The 16,138-nt window shown below is 57.4% G+C and overlaps 1 protein-coding gene across 1 annotated transcript in view; it reads left to right on the top strand.

Annotated features, from left to right (window-relative positions):
- The first annotated feature begins 7,097 nt into the window (after positions 1 to 7,097).
- Positions 7,098 to 16,138, top strand: part of CRB2 (crumbs cell polarity complex component 2) — a 22,775-nt gene continuing 13,734 nt past the window's right edge. Inside the window, exons 1-2 of the mRNA XM_029919611.1 lie at positions 7,098 to 7,270; positions 14,797 to 15,120. Of these exons, the coding sequence (XP_029775471.1) occupies positions 7,177 to 7,270; positions 14,797 to 15,120 (418 nt within the window). The 5' untranslated portion in view covers positions 7,098 to 7,176. The remainder of the gene's footprint in view (positions 7,271 to 14,796; positions 15,121 to 16,138) is intronic.

Here is a 16,138-nt window from a genome sequence, read left to right as displayed (position 1 = left end):
GATCGATCCCACAACCCTGGGATCATGACCTGGGCTGAAATCAAGAGTCAGATGCTTAACAATGCCCCCGAGGGATGTTTATGCATCTCATGTCTATCTGTGGGTATTTGCATGTGTGTGCCTCTTTAGGTACCTGGATATATTTGCGGGTGCAGATTTGGAGCGATCGGATAGGTGTGTGCACGAGCCCTGTGTGTGTGACCGTGAATATGTTTACATATTCGGGTTTTCCGGGCGGCACTATGTGGACGTCCATATACTTCTATGTGAGCAGATCTGTGAGTCTGTAGATCTCATATGTATGCATATACTTGCATATATGTTTTTAAATTTTTAATGTTTATTTATTTTTGAGAGAAAGCACAAGCAGGGAAGAGGCAGAGAGAGAGAGGGAGACAGAATCTGAAGCAGGCTCCAGGCTCCGAGCTGTCAGCATGGAGATCAAAGCGGGGCTTGAACTCACAGACCAGGAGATCATGACCTGAGCTGAAGTCGGACGCTTACTGACTGAGCCCCGCAGGCGCCCCTGCACATATGAGTTTGGAAAGCATTTCCTGGGTGGTGGGGTGTGGGGTGTGTGTGTGTGTATGTGTGCGATGTGTGTAGACAAGCAGCCGTGTCCAGAGAGAGGGGACCCAGCTGAGAGTCAGGAGTCTGTTCCAGTTCCAACTTTGCCGTATGACCTTGGCTTAGTCCCCGCCCCCACACGAGCCTCAGTTTCTCCATGTGGGCAGTGAGAGCTCTGTTGTCAAAATGGACTTCACCCCGGGTTCTTGGTTCAGCCGAGGACGCAGCGCGGAGTGCGTTCTGCTGGTATCGCATGTTTTGTTACAGATTATCAAAATCCTGCTGGTATTATTTTGGGGTTGGATGTGCTCTTTCCATCAGATTTAAAAGGAAATGGGTTTCCTCCTTCAGTGTCTCCATTCATTATTCATTTTTTGTTTTCGTAAAACTTTAAGAGATTGTATCATTTAGACTCAAGGAGAGAGGCCAATCACGTTTCCGAAAACTGTTCTGCCGCTCCCCGTCTGCAGCTGGAGTGATCCTTTGCTGATGCCAGGCCATCCTGGCATTGACCCTCCTGGCACTGCCCCGCAGGCGGCCTGCTGAAGCCCCGCCCCCTTGCTCTCAGGCTGCATCTGGACTCCCTAGTGGTGCTCCCATTCTCCCAGCAGCCCCCGGGCCACCTCCCTGCTGTCTGTACCCCAGCCAGCCTGCCCTCCGCCCATTCCTTGACCCCGCCAGCCTCTCCCTGCCTCCAGGCTTTCGTCTATGGACGGATGCCCTCCCTACCTGGAATGCTATCTCCCCCATGCCTGGCGGCCCAGGTGATGCAGGAGGTGGCTCAAGGAATCTTCCCCCCCACCCCAGGTTCTTGAGGGAAGAGTCAGGGGATCTAGCCAAGGTCACGTGCGCTGTCCCAGTCCAAGAGCCGCTCTGACCTGGGAAGCTCTGGTCCATTGCCATCCCCAGCTGGGGACAGCAGTTTTGGCTGGCATTGGAGGTGCCTCTGACAGTGGTGTGACCTTGAGTGGGCGGCTCCCCTTTACCCCGTGAGACTAGAGGATGAGATGCAAGGTAAGGCAGGACAGGCTGTCGCTGCTGCTTGCCGCAGTCCCCAACCTGTCCCCCACCTGCTCTCAGCTCAAGAAGTGCCCTTCCCCTCCGGCAGACCTGGTGGCTGGAGGATGGGGTGGCCCAAGTCTGTGAGCAGCTGCACTCGGGCCAGGCCCTGGCGGGACTCCAGAGCCCACATCTGAGCAGTGTGGTGCCCTGTCCCCAGGGGAGGGGGCGGAGGCTGGCAGCTGGTCGGAGAGGGGAGCCTGGCCTATCCTGGAGCTCCCCCTGGCGACTGCAGAGGGGGCTGCAGCCAATCCTGCAGGCTGGGGAGGACGGTTTGGGGGGACCACCCTCCCCAAGCCATCCAGACTGCTCCCAGCTCCACCCTGATCTTTGTGGGGTTCACTAAGCGGGGATGCTGAGGTACACTCTGGCTTTCTCTCTCTTTCTCAGCGCCAGCAGACACGAAGCTCTGTTGTTTCCGCCACACAAATGCCCTCCGTTTTCTCCTTCCTCACCCCTGTCCTAATTAGACTTTGTGACCTTTCCCTGGATTATTTCTACTGTTGCCCTCCTGCAATGCATCTTCCACCCTCCTCCCAGGGGAAGCTCTGCCACATGCAAACCAATCATTTCATTCCTGTGTTCAGCCCCTCCCATGGCTCCCCAGTGCCCCCAAAGATAAAGCTCAAACTCTTTGGCACCTTCCAAGCTCTGCATGAACTGTCCTCTGCTGATGCACCAGCCTCACCTCCGCTCACAGCCCCTCGGCTCCTGACCTCAGGCCGTACTTGCCTGCCTGCAGGCCCTGGGGGCATGATGGCATGATGACCTCTCACCCCTGACCTTTGTCCCCACTGAGTCTTCAGCCAGGTAAGCCTCCTGCCTCCTCTCTAGTGGGAGCACTCTCAACACCCCAAGGCTCCACCTCCCCTGGGAAACTGCCCTTGGGCAGCTGGCCTCTCTGTCCTTGGGGCTCCCGCCAGGCTCTGAGCGAGTGTCTCCCAGCATTGTCCATGTGTCTGTCCTTCCACTAGATGTGAGCTCCTGACGGCCAAGGGCTGAATGGCTCTCACCTGCTATGCGTTCTGCCTAAGGACGGTGCAGACATCCTGAGGCTGGACTGGCAGCTAAAACAGGGTATGGTCAGTGCTGAGGCCTTCCAGGGGAGCCCAGAGTTCTGTGGGGGCACAGGAGAGGCCCCAACCAAGCCTGTGGGTGACCGAGGCTGCTCTGAAGAGGGGGTGCTAGAACCAGATCTTAAAGGATTAGCAAGGCTTCAGCACAGCATTTAACCAAGCGGAGGGAGAAGCAGACCCTGGGAGCAAACACTTGCCAGCAAAACGCCAACTTGGGGTGTGTGTGTGTTCAGTTGGGAGCATGGAGCAGCTGAGTGCAGGGGGTAGGGGAGAGGGGGCTGCTGATACGGATCCGCATGTGGGGGAAGGCAAGCAGCGAGCTGAATTATGAGGACTTTGGGCATCAGGATCAGGAATTTGAACTTGACCCTAGGGTAACTAGAAGTCAACAGGCAGGAGACACAATATGGGACTTGACAAAGTCCTTCTGGGAGTTGGTGTAGAACCTAGAGGGGGTGTAGAATTCCTAGCGGGTATCTTGGGGGTGCTGTCTGTTTTCATGATGACTGAGGGCCACCACTGGCATTTAACGGGTTCTGGGCCCCTGTGACGGGCAGAACAGTCCGCACCACGAAGAGTGTCCATTTGCCCTTTGACTTTGGAATGTTCTACCAGACATCTAAGTAGAGGAAAAAAACACCTGTTTGTGTCTGAGCACGAGCCCAAGTCTTGCACATAAACACAGAGCATTTTTGTATGAAATGCTCTGAATTTCAACATACACTGAAATTGCTAGAAATACAACCTCCATGTAAACTAAAGGAAGACTGCTCTTTTTCCTGCAGAATCTTATCCAGAGTTGTCACCGTTCTGGAAAAGTACATACTTAATGTCAACACCACTTATGGTATTCGAGTTGCCAACTTGACATTCTCCTTAACAGTCCACATTTGTGGCTGTCACATTCAGCGGGGCTCTATGTATAGGCACAAGTGTCTCGTTACTTTATCATGTCTTCTGGTATAGTCGATAAAAGTATATACAACTTGAAATACACATCCTCTTAAATTACTTTCCTTATTAGTTTAACTAAAACTCGCCTTAGCTCTTAACGTGTGCCAGGCACTGTTCTAAGTGCTTCATGAAGAATTACTCATTTAATCCCCATGACACAAAGTGATGCATAGAAGAAAAAAAATCCCCCTCCCCCCGTTTTTACTGGAGGGCTGAGGCACAGAGAGGTGAAGTGACTTACCCAAGGTCACACAGCTGGAAAGTGTAGAAGCTAGGATTTGAACCAGCATCTGTGCATTTCACCAGTAACTTATAATGGGTCATTCTGATGTTTCATTTAGGGCATTGGGATGGTTCTCTTTGGAGAATTATATACAAACATATGCCATTTCATTTCAAGGGAATAAAGAATGATACAAGATATCTGTCCAGGGGCACTGAACTGGTTAAGACTCACTGGCGGAGAGCTCACCCAGGGAGGGAGGTGTGAGAAGGGTGGGGGGCTGGGAACAGATCCCGATGCACCCCAACATTTTGGGAGGAAAGAGAGCAAGGGACAGTCGGAAAGGCAGAAGGGAAGCCAGGGGAGACAAGGAGGGGGAGTGGGTGACAGTGGGCAAGGCCTCTGAGGGATCAGGGAGGTCGGGGCCATAGGTGGCCCCACTTGGCCCCAAAGGGAGCAGGGTTACCTGAGCTGGTTTGAGCTGAAGCAACAGAGAGGCCTTTGGCTGGACCTGGAGTGAGAGTACCCCCCCCAGCCCTCTACTCCCTCCCTCTTCTCCCCTGCCGTGCCTCCACTGGCCGCCCTCTGGCCCTCCTGGAAGCTAGAGGGCCCGAGGGCAGGCAGTCCTCAGGACCAGTGGGGTGCAGAGTGGGACGCTGCAGGACCCAGGTGGGGAGACCTTGGAGATCGCCTCAGTGGGGAGCAGCCCCGGGTGCCACCCCCTCCCCCATGCAGGCCCTGGTGGCAGCAGCTCCCTCCTCACAGTACCCTGAGGTAGATACAATTATCCCAACTTACAGATGGGGAAACTGGGGTCCAGAAAAGTAAAACAGACCAACAAAACCCTGCCTAAGGCCACAGGGTTGAACAAGGATTCATACGAAGTGATGCCGACGGCTTTACCGTCACATCTCCCTGGGGTCCAGAGGGGACAGGTGCCCTTGACCAGGGAGAAGTCGGCAAATAATCACTGAGCAGAGTGGAGTGCAGTTACCCAGCCTGGAGTCGAAAGATTCAAGGAGTGAAAAGGCCACCTTGAGTTCAAATCCCACCCCTGGACTGACTATCTAGCTGTTGGGACCCCAGCACTCAGTCTCACCTCTTGGAGCCTCTGGTTCCTCATCTGTAACATGGGGACAATACTGACCTTGTGGTGGTGTTGAGGGGGTGAGATGAGGTCATGTTGGTTCCTTTCCCCTCCTCACACCTGCCCCCCAGGTCCGCAGGATGGGGAAACAGACTCTCCTAAGGGACCGTCTCTGCAGAGGGGCGGGCCCACTCTGTCTCTTCTCCAGCCCCGGACAGGGAGTGGTCCCCAGCCTACTCCTTCTCGCTCACGGGGGCTCCCCCGCCTGGGCTGTTGGGTTTCTGCATCCCTCCGTCCCCGGCCGGCGCCCTCAGGACCTCGCAGGGCAGTTCCGCGTCTGGCCACAAGGTGGTGCACAGCGGCTGCAGGCTCCTTGCAAAAGCGCGGATATTTGTGTCTGTGTAACCAGAGTCCCAGGGGACTGTGGGAGCCTTGCTGTCTTCCTGTCTGCACCCTCCCCAGGTGGCTCGGATCTCTTAGGAACCTCTGAGACACAGAATAAACACGTTTGCTCGGCCACTGCAGCTCATTAAAGACCTTTGTGGGGTGGGAACTTATTTCCATTTCACAGATTAGGAAACTGAGGCCCAGGGAAGGAAGTCACATGCTGAGGTCACTCTGCTAATTAGTGGTAGAGTTGGGTGCCAACTGGGATCTATTTAGCTGTGGGGCCTGTGCTTTTCCAAGCAGAGTTGAGAGGGGCTTGGGGGCGGGGGCTCCTGGAATCTGTGAGAGGCAGGGAATTCAATAAAGGTGGTTTGGGAGTGAGGACGGTCCCAGGAACCAAGGAGCATCTCCCATCCCAGAGGGAACAAGACTCCGAGGTGGGGGATGGGGCAGGATGTGGATGCGGGGCCCACCCAGGCCCTTGGTTCCCTCTCCAAGCACTCTGCTGGGGTTGGAGGACCAGCGTGGCTGTAGGCCGCACACGTGCTGGGTGATGCTCGCCTTCTTCTCCCTGCTGTTCGTGGACCTGGAGCACAGCCTGGGCCCCTCGATCACGGGCACGCGTCTGCCTCTCCAGACTGTGCCCTCCGGGTGTCAGGACACAGACAAGGGCCCAGCACAAGGTCTCAGGGTATACTGAGTCCATCGTCATTGAGTTGAGCCAAATGGGGTGCATTGGCAGAGGCCAGTGGCTAGGTTCCGAAAAGTCCTTTCAGCAAGAGTTTCTTCCTCCCCTGGAGCTAAGCACAGGGGAGGAAAGAACGGGCTGCTTTTTGATGTTGTGGTGCCATAGAGATGGCTTAGATTCCCGGGTCCAGGGCCCCCAGAGAACCCCTCTTCTCCATGCAAACCACATTCCCCTCTCCAGCCTGCAGCAAGCAAACATCACATGCAGCAGGAGATGGTAAGGTTAGACAACAAGAAGGACTTCCCAGCTTGGGAGAGGGAAGTTAGTTAGAGCTGCCATTCAGTAGAATAGATTGCCTTGGATTGCAGTGAGGTTTCCAGAGTTGCAAACAGCAGAGGCAAAGATTTAGGCCAAAGGGGAGAGACTGAAAAGGTTTGGGTGGGCTGGTGAGGGAACCAGGGGCCTTACCTGCAGGGCCACGGTGGCAGGGGCTGTGTGTGGCAGTGTGGGGGCCCCAGGAAGTGAAGGAGAGGGATGGGATTAAGAGACAGTGAGAAGGAAGAGTCCCCAGAGGCTGGTGGACTGAGTGTGGGGAGGGGAAGGTGGCTGCAGGATAGGGATGGGGGGGGCTTGTTCAGGTGGGGAGCCCTGGGAGGGAACCAGCTGGGGCTTCTGAGCAGAGGGGAGGTCTGCTCCAGCCTAGGCTGGGGAGGGAGGCCCAGGCTGAGAGGAGATGGGGGGGGCGTCCAGCAGGGTGGGGTAACCTAGGACTTGGGAGTAGCTGGCATCTGGGGAGAACAGAAATCCTCCCCTCCCCTAGAGGCGGAGGCAGCAGGACCTCAAAGGTGGGAGGAGGGGGGTGGGGGGGCAGGCATGGCGATCAGATCTGACTGCAGGGGCCCCTGAGGCCTGTCTGGAGCCCTGGGGCTTGGGGAGATGGGGTGGGTCAGACCCCTCCTCTGCGATCTGTCCCCAGTGGAGCAGTCTGGGAGGGCCTGGGGTGGGGGAGGAGGCGGGAGGAGAGGGAGGGAGGGGCCGGGCCTCTGTCCATGGCATTAGTGCTGGTTGGAGGGAGAGGGGGGTGTGGAGACAGCCTGGCCGCCTGTTCCCACAGCCGCGAGCGGAGTGTGCTGCCATGGCGCTGGCCAGGCCTGGGACCCTGGCCCCCCGCCCCCCAGCCCCTCTCCTGCTGCCGCTGCTCTTGACTCCTGCCCTCGCCCTCCTGGGTGGTGAGTTGGGGCACAAGCCTTGAGGGGTGGGGGGGTGGGGGAGGGTCCGTCTCTCAAAGCAGGCACCCCAGGCCCTGGGGCTCTCTGTATGGGTGCCAGGCCTGCCTGCAGGGCTGGGCGCAGGCCAAGATGTGGGTGCAGAGGGGTGCGCTGCTGCGGGCCGCCGAGAGTGCGTCCTGGGACCCGGGGGCTGCTGTGTGGCGCAGGGGGGCCTCTGTGAAGGGATCCTGGGATGGGCTGTGTGGCCTGGGAGGGGTGCTGGGGCTGGGAAGTCCTGTGCTGTGAGGCCTGGGCGTGGGAGCTTCACCCCGGGGTCTGCTGTGAGTGTGCGCTGGGCTGTGGGTGTGTTAAAGTTGTGAGCTGTCCCAGGGTGAGCTGTGAGCCGTGGTCTGAGGCTTTCTGGGTGTGGTGTGATGTGTCCGAGTGGAAGTTGGGGACATAAGTTGTCAAGTGGGTTGAACTGTGTCTTGGCTCTCCACGTGGGGACATGGGGACATGGGGTGGGGGGCAGCAGACCCCAGCCGGTGGATCGCAGTAAAGAGGAAGGAGACCAGGGAAGGCACCATCTACCTGCATCCCCTCCATTTGTGTGTTAGCCTTGCCTGCACTGGGGGGCCGGGGTGCTCTGGGGCCCCTGGGGGGTGGCTGGGCACACAGGAGCATGTGTGCCCCCCGCGGCCCCCTCTCTGGCACTCCCACGCCAAGCTGAAAGGGCTTCCTGAAGCCAGACCCTATTCGCCAAACGGTTTTGCTTTTGTCCAAGCGGATTCACGTGTGCGCGGCCTGGACTTCTTCCTGGGGGGTCTGGGCGACGCTTTGTCTTGGTCACTATAGCTACGGGGCCAGGCCTGGGAAGTCCCCTGACCCCGCCTCCACTGCTGGAGGAGGGAGGGGGAGCCGACCAGGGCGGGTGGCAGGGGCTTCACTGTGGTTGGGGGGGGGCGGGGTGGTGGTGGTGAAGGGACTCAACCCTCAGACTCCCGATGGGCGGGGGGAAGGTCAAGCTCACCAGGCCCCTGGGTGCTTCCTCCCCATTCATGGGGCCTCCCCTCCTCTTCTCCTCTCGGCAGGGCCCCTGGGGGAGGATGAGAACCCCATTTTGTAGGACACTGGGGCTCAGGCAGGGATGGCGGCCCCTGACGCAAATCTGGGCTCGTGAGAGGAGGTGAGGGCCTGGGCTCTGCCCTCTGCACATGAGGGGCAGGAAATCCTGGTCTGTGGCTCCGGGGTCTGCCCCTGCGCTCCAGCGTATACACTTGCGCATGCGCGTGCACACAGAAGCATGACGACGGCACACAGCCACCCCCGAACACATACACACGGGGACACCCCCCCACTGGCACACTGTGTGGCTGCACGAGGGCAGCACCCACACATGCACGCACCCCTGCACGGACACACATACGCCTGCACGTGCCGGTGTGCGTGTCTCAGCATGTGCGTTCATCACACCTAAATGTACATCCACGGGAACCTTGACACAAAGTAGATGGACCCTGACGTACGCGCTCACCTCCCCACAGCCCTGCTGGGGTGCCCAAGGGGCAGCCTTTCCCACTGTGACTTCTGTGCGGGGAGCCTCCTCTCTGGGGATCCCCAGGAGCTGGGGTGAGGGCACCGCGGGCATGAGCGTTTCTGGATACCAGCACCCAAGGCCTGAGTGCCTCGGGTTTGTGCCACTTGAAAAGGAGTCTTCATCCCGGGGGATGGGGGTTTCTGGAAGCCCTGGGCCCCTGGCCCCACTGCTCTTGCCTGCCAGGCCTGGAGCCGAGCCCCTCCATCCTGGGCCCACTCTGCCACAAAAGCCTGGCTGGTTGCTGGGGAGAGGGCCAAGCATCCTGGAGTACAATGGGGCACGCTCGGCTCTCACATCCCTCTCCACACCCAGGGAGCCCCCGCTCACAAAGGGGCAGCAGTCCAGCCCCCAAGTCTGGCCCCTCCTCCAACCAGGGCAAGGAAGGGGTGCGGGGGTCTGTGGGACAGAGGCAGGGATGCAAAGGGGAGCCACACACATATGAACCAACCTCAGGATTGGCTGGGTAGACAGCCCCCCGTCCAGGTCCGTGAATAAATACCACCACGGACCACCACCTGGAAGATGCTGTGCCAATGAACTAACATGATGGGCTTTGTTCTTTCTGTTTTTGTTAGTAAAGATTGTATTTGCTTATTTACTTACTTACTATTTTAAGTCATCTCTACACCCAGTGTGGGGCTTGAACGCACAACCCTGAGATCGAGCCAGCCAGGTGCGCTACAGGATGGACTTTGAATCTCACCGTCGCCCTGTGAGGTCGGCTCTAATGCCCCCAAGATCACAGAGGAGGAAATGAGGCCCAGAGAGGGTCAGGAAGGTGCCCAGTGTCACAGAGCTAGTGTGTGGCAGGGCCCGCCTTTCACAGCTGGCTTCAGTACTGGCCTGTGCAAAGTCACACTCCTTCTCCGCACTTCTGCGGAAAGAGGCCAAGCCCTGTAAGTCCGAGACCTTCGCAAGAATTTGATGAGAAAACACAGGGCTTCTCCAGCATAGGTTTGGCACGGAAGCCCGAGTTTCAAGGGGCATTTTAGATGGAAGACCACTACTGGTCAGCTGTGGCCTGTTCTGTGGCAGAACCTCACCGAGTCCGTCTGAACCCTCACGCGGGGCAGTGTCCCCATGGCCCAGGGCTCCGAGACCAAAGCCCAGAAACGCTGGGATGCGTCAGTGCCAGGCCCCGGGGCAGAGGGGAGTCCTGGCGGCTGCGTTGCCGTAACTGTTATCAGAATTAGAAATACTCACCCCCACCCCCTTCCAGCCTTGGGGGGGAAAACAGTTTTGTAAAAGAGTGTTCCAAACTCTCCTGTCTTGTTAGAGTGATTCAGCCTTCTCGTAAGGCCGTATTTGTTTCGTATGGTACGTATGTTTCGTATGGTACTGTTGTTACTCAGGCCTGTCCCTGGGGCCTCGTGGTGTTAGTTAGATGGACAGTTTTTGCCCCTATGCCGGAAGCAACCACATCTTATAAGATCTTGGGCCACCTCTTAGAAACATCCTGTTTCCTGGGGCACCTGGGCAGCTCAGTCGGTTCAGCGTCTGACTTTGGCTCAGGTCATGATCTCACAGTTCATGGGTTCGAGCCCCGCGTCGGGCTCTTTGCTGACAGCTCCTCTGTCTCCCTTTCTCTTTGCCTCTCCCCCATGTGATCCCACCCTGTCTCTCTCAAAACTAAACATTTTTTAAAAAAAAGCATTAAAGTTTTGAAAAAAGAAAATTAAAAGAAAAGAAATACCCTCTTTCTTACCTTGTCAAGACAAGAAGCTTCTCGAAATCCACGCATGAGTAAACACTTCCATCAGTTGTTGGCAGTGATCACTAGGCCTGTTACAAGTGCAGGTAGAGCAGGAGTTACTAAGCACTGAGTGAGGCCTGAAGCACAGTGGGACCGCTAACGGCCAGGTTCTGGATAAGGAGGGAGGGACTGCTCGCTCTGCCCAGGCTGATCCTGGAACCTCCACGTGTCCCAACCTTTAGCGCCTTTTCCCAGCGCCCCGGGGAAGGCTGGGCTGGGACGCACTAACACGACCATACGTGGCTGGTGATTTAGAGTTTGCAAAGTGGGAATTTCACAGCTTTGCGAGATGTGGACCTTTCAGAGGTCTGGAGATGGTCATCTGCTTCTTAGTTTTTTGAGGGGTGATGTTGGGCAAGTTTATAACCTCTTGGAGTCAGGGAACAGAAGTTTTCTCAACAGCACGCACCTTTCCTGGTTTGAATCAAATGTAACAACGTAATAATAGAGGCAAGATGTGCAGCACGGCCCGGAGCACATAGTACGAGCTCAGTAAATGACGGCTGTTGTGTCATTATGACCGTTCTCTCCGGGGAGAGAATTCCCTTCCTGGCGGCAGGATCTGCGCCTTCCCGGGGACCTGGGACAAGGGGAGGGGCGTGTGTCAGTTAATCCCTCCCCGCCGGGTCGTCCCAGGCTGCCTGAGACGTCAGGAAGGATTTGTAAAGATAAGCACAGGCCCCTCGTTGCCCTGGCAACAGGCCACACCCCCAGCCTGGCTCAGGGACGGCCCCCCTTTGCCCCACTGCCCTCACCTCTGTGCCTCTCAGCCCAGGGCTCGCCTGGCCTCTGGTCTCACTCCCGCAACACAGAGGACCTGAGGTCAGCAGAGGATTTCCAGGACGCGTGCTGCAATGCAGATTCTCGGGCCCCAGCCCAACGGCTAGGTCTGGGGCAGGGGTCAGAAATCTGGATTCTTAATACAGGCCAGAGGGTCTGGGAACCTCTGGGTTTGGATTCCAGCCCCTTCTGGGTTGTGGGACAGCGAGGTCGCTTCATCTCTGAGCCTCACGGTCCTTGGCCGCAGGACAGAAATAACGGCACCATCTGGCTCCCCAGGTGGGCATTGATTACGATGAATTGGGAATGCCCAAGAGGGTTGTCCCCCACAGGCAGGCTTTCGGTGCTACTGCGCACCTTTTGGGACACCTTTTGTGCAGGGCCCTCCCTCTTCACCCGGCTCTCACCAGAGGAGCTCCTTCCTCCCCAGTGGTTGGACTCTGTCTCCTGGGGTTGTGGGCCACCTGCTCCACGATGACGCAGCACCTGCCCCATTTCCCTCATGCACTGTCTCCCCAGCCTGGTCCCATCTGCTTTGAAATGGAAGGCTCTGAACTGGGGGCAAAGCCCCGGATCAGGGTGGAGGTCCCTTTGGTCACACAGATGAGGAGCAGCACCTTGTCGGCATTAAATGAAGGGCGTGTGGGTACAGGACCGGAAGTCAGGGCCCCTCAGAGTGGGCCCTATGCTCACTGTCTCCAGGTCCCGGGTGGTGCTGGGTTGAGGGAGCCTCATCAATGGCCACAGCCCCTCAGGAGGGCCCACTGGGTGCCACGCCTTCACACACATCACCTCAGTGGTTCCTCTCCACGCTCCATGGGGGGCACTGTTTGAACCACATAAGCCAGGCCTGTCTGATGCCCAAACTTGTGTCCTTTCCTAAAGGAGCTTGATTCAATCCCACCCCCATCGGACCACCTTCCACCCCCATCGGACAATCTCGCCCTAAAGGACATGGCTCTAAACTGATCAGCCACAGTGGCTGGGGTGGGAAAAAGAAAGAGGAGCTTCCCGGAAGCCCAGAGGCCCAGACACCCCCACCGTCACCTACATGACTAGGCTTGGGAGGGGGGCTGGGGACTGATGCCTGCGGGTGCAGGGGTCCTACAGGGTTATGGTGACCTGCCCCCTGCAGCGCACCCAGCCCTGGGTGGGCCCTAGGGCCCCGCTCAGAGTGTGAGTGAGCCTGTGTTGAGCTGTACCAGGTGCTTTGGGCACTGGGCGGTGGGGCTAACAGCCAGGGTCTCTCCCAGGCACTATAGTCCACATCTCCATATCCCTGTCCCCATCCTGCTGGGCCCTGGCTGGGGAGGGTGGGGGTCAGCCAGTGGACAGCCCTGCCTGATGGAATGTGGATGACCCTGGAGACGCTGCTGAACCTTATCTTGGGGGGGGGGGGGTCTTCACCAAGGTGGGGGAGGGGAGGCACAGGGCCTGAAGCTGTCACAGGCCTGGTTAGTGTCTGCATGACAACCTGGGCAGGGAAGGAGCACCTCTCAGAGCCCCAGGTTGTGGGGGGGTTGCCTCCTGCCCATGGGTGGTTCCTCTCCCCCATCACTTACTGAGCTCCCCCGAGTGGGCCACTGCATACCTGAGGCTTGGAGTCCTCCCACATTCTACGAGGCAGAGGTGTGCCCTATTACCGTCCCTTCTCCGAGGGGGACAGAGGCTCAGTAGGAGAAACGACTCGTTCAAGGTCTTCGAACCCAGGGCAGTTTTACTTCTAAGCCTAAGTTCTTTTTTCTTTCTTCCAAATTTTTAAAAAAAATTTTTAAATGTTTTATTGATTTTTGATACAGAGAGAGACAGAGCATGAGACGGGGAGGAGCAGAGAGAGAAGGAGACACAGAACCAGAAACAGGCTCTGGGCTCTGAGCTAACTGTCAGCACAGAGCCTGACACGGGGCTCAAACCCACGAACGTGAGATCTGACCTGAGCTGAAGTCGGAGGCTTAACCAACTGAGCTACCCAGGCGCCCCGTTTTTCTTCCAAATTTTTATGTAAATTCTACAGCGCAATATTGGTTTCAGGAATAGCATTCAGTGATCTGTCAGGGGCGCGTGGGTGGCTCAGTCGGTTAAGTGCAGGTCATGATCTTGCAGGTTGTGAGTTCGAGCCCCACATTGGGCTCTGTGCTTGACAGCTTGGAGCCTGGATTTTGCTTCATATTTTGTGTCTCCCTCTCTCTCTGCTTCTCCCCTACTCACACTGTGTGTGTGTGTGTGTGTGTGTGTGTGTGTGTCTCTCTCTCAAAAATAAACATTAAAAAAAAAGAATCCAATGATTTGTCAATTACATACACCACCCAGTGCTTATCCCAAGTGCCCTCCTTAGTGCCCATTCGCCATTTAGGTCCTCCCCCGGCCCCCTCCCTCCATCCACCCTCAGTGTGTTCTCTATCATTAAGAGTCTCTCATGGTTTGTTTCCCTCCCCCCCCCCGCCACCTTTCCATATATTCCACTGTTTTGTTTCCTAAATTCCACATATGAGTGGAATCATGTCAAAGCCTAAACTCTTAATCCAGCACTACAGGCTCTCAGGAAGGTGGCGGCGGGGGGGGGGGGGGCTGGCTTTCTCGGTAGCTTGGCTTCCAGATCAGCAGGTGACCCTCTGACACGCTGGAGGCAGCCCAGTGGCCTGAGCCAGGTGTCTGTCAGCAGGTCTCCATACCTGTCCTGCACCCTGTGACCTTGGCCAGGCCAGCAGCCAGGCGATTGCCCCAGGGGGAGATACAGTAAGGGCCAGGATCCCCGGAGAGGTTTAGGCCGAGGGGAGAGAAGAGGGTGAAAAGGAGGGACAGGGAGGGGGCCCAGCTCACAGTCCCTGCCTTTGAAGTCCCCTCACCCGTCTCTGGTTTCTCAGAGGGACGGAGCTGCCAGACCCTAGCAAGAGAGGTGGAGGTGACAGTGGGAGGACACCCCCCCCAGGGAAGATTGGAGCAGCCTCCGAAGGGGAGACCCAGAGCAGACCCCCTCCCCCCATGGGGCTGAAACGTGACAGGCTTGAAGACTGTCCCAGTGCTAACTTGCCGTGAGGCAAGAGGCAAGAGTCTCGCTTTCTCTTGAGCCTCAGTTTGCTCTCTTGTAAAATGGGCATGACAGTGCCTGCCCCAAAGGGCCACTGCAGGGAAGGGGTCAGTGGAGCACGAAGCTCCCAGGGTCAGAGGTTGTCTTCCCTCTAATCCTGCCTGGGTGGAGGTGGGTAGCCAGGCATCCAGGTCCCAGTTCTCTGCTATGGAGACCCTCCTGATGTGCGTGGCCTGGACTGGGCTTGGAGAGCCCCTGGGCCTCCCTCTATCCTCCTGAAAACAGACAGCTCCATGCTGCTTTCTGGCTCTGGGGTCTGGGGTGCGCCTGAGTGCTGGGGAGGGGAGCATCCCGGCTCACCCTGCCCAGCTAACTTTTTCTCTTCGCAGGAACGGTACCATCAGGGACCCCAAGTGTCTGTGCCTCAGACCCGTGCGCTCCAGGGGCCGAGTGCCAGGCTATGGACAATGGTGGCTACACCTGTGGGCCCACGGAGCCCCAGGGCTGCGCCAGCCAGCCATGCCACCATGGCGCCCTGTGCGTGCCCCAGGGTCCAGATCCCAATGGCTTCCGCTGCTACTGCGTGCCTGGGTTCCAGGGCCCACGCTGTGAGCTGGACATCGACGAGTGTGCATCCCGGCCCTGCCACCACGGGGCCACCTGCCACAACCTGGCTGATCGCTATGAGTGCCACTGCCCCCTGGGCTATGCAGGTAACGGCCTCTGCCGCCCTGGGAGGAGGTCTGGAATGTCCATCCTGGCAGCAGCTCAGGGTGTAAAACCATGAATTCAGCTCTGACTTTAGTGTAGAGACATCCCTAGGCACCCTGGAAACTCCAGGGCCTTCCGCTCTGGGTCTTGCTACAGAATTGATGCTTCTCGAGCTGACCTGGCAGGTCTGAATCAGAGTATGAATACGTGAGCGCGCACGGGGCCTGACATTGAACAGACACTGGATGAATGTTATTTCGGTCCCTTCTAGAGTTCAGTTTGGCGCTGGGGGGTGGAGACACTCCCCAGGCATCTCTGGTGGGACCAGAGTGCAGGTACACCCGGTTTGGTTTTAATAAGGACAAGTCTAGACAGTATTTCTAGCATCTACTCACTCCAGACCTGTGTCAGCCTGCAGTGTAGACACCGTCTGGCTCATCTCATGGTGTCTGGGTCTTTACTCGTGGTAAAAATCAGGCTGTAATATGGACCCTTCCCCACTCTGTGTAGCCCCTGAGCTCCAGCAAGGAGACACTGTTGGTTTTGCTCAAACTGTAACGTGGACGCATCCCCAGGGATCCCCGCTGTCTCCAGCTGGGGACGACGCATAGACAAGTGCTGAGAAGTGACTGACACCAGTACACGCTGGTTCTCCCCCCAGAGCAGGGCCTGGCCCAGGCCCGTCCGCGCTCTAAGTCCTGGAGGGACTGCCCAGAAGCCAGGAGGGAGGGGGCAGCCGGGCACAGGTCTGCAGTAGGCTGGGTCTACAGCAGTGGGGAGCCTGCAGTATAGACACTTCTGGTTCTATTTCAGCCCTGAAATCAAACAACTGTGCTGAGGGTAGAAGGCAGTTTCAGGTCACCTCAGAGCAAGGGGTACAGGCCGGAGGGATGGGTTCCAGGGCAGATGGATCTTGGCACTTAGGAAACGGGTCCCATGGGTCTTTCTCTCCACCTGAGAGTCTCGGTGTCTAGAGTGTGCGTCATGCATGCGTGAGGGAGGTCACGCCAAGGGCCAGTG

Source organism: Suricata suricatta, chromosome 13 (genome assembly GCF_006229205.1).
Source record: "Suricata suricatta isolate VVHF042 chromosome 13, meerkat_22Aug2017_6uvM2_HiC, whole genome shotgun sequence".
Classification (NCBI taxonomy): domain Eukaryota; kingdom Metazoa; phylum Chordata; class Mammalia; order Carnivora; family Herpestidae; genus Suricata; species Suricata suricatta.
The sequence above is the reverse complement of the archived record's forward strand: the minus strand, read 5'-3'. Positions and strand labels throughout refer to the sequence as shown.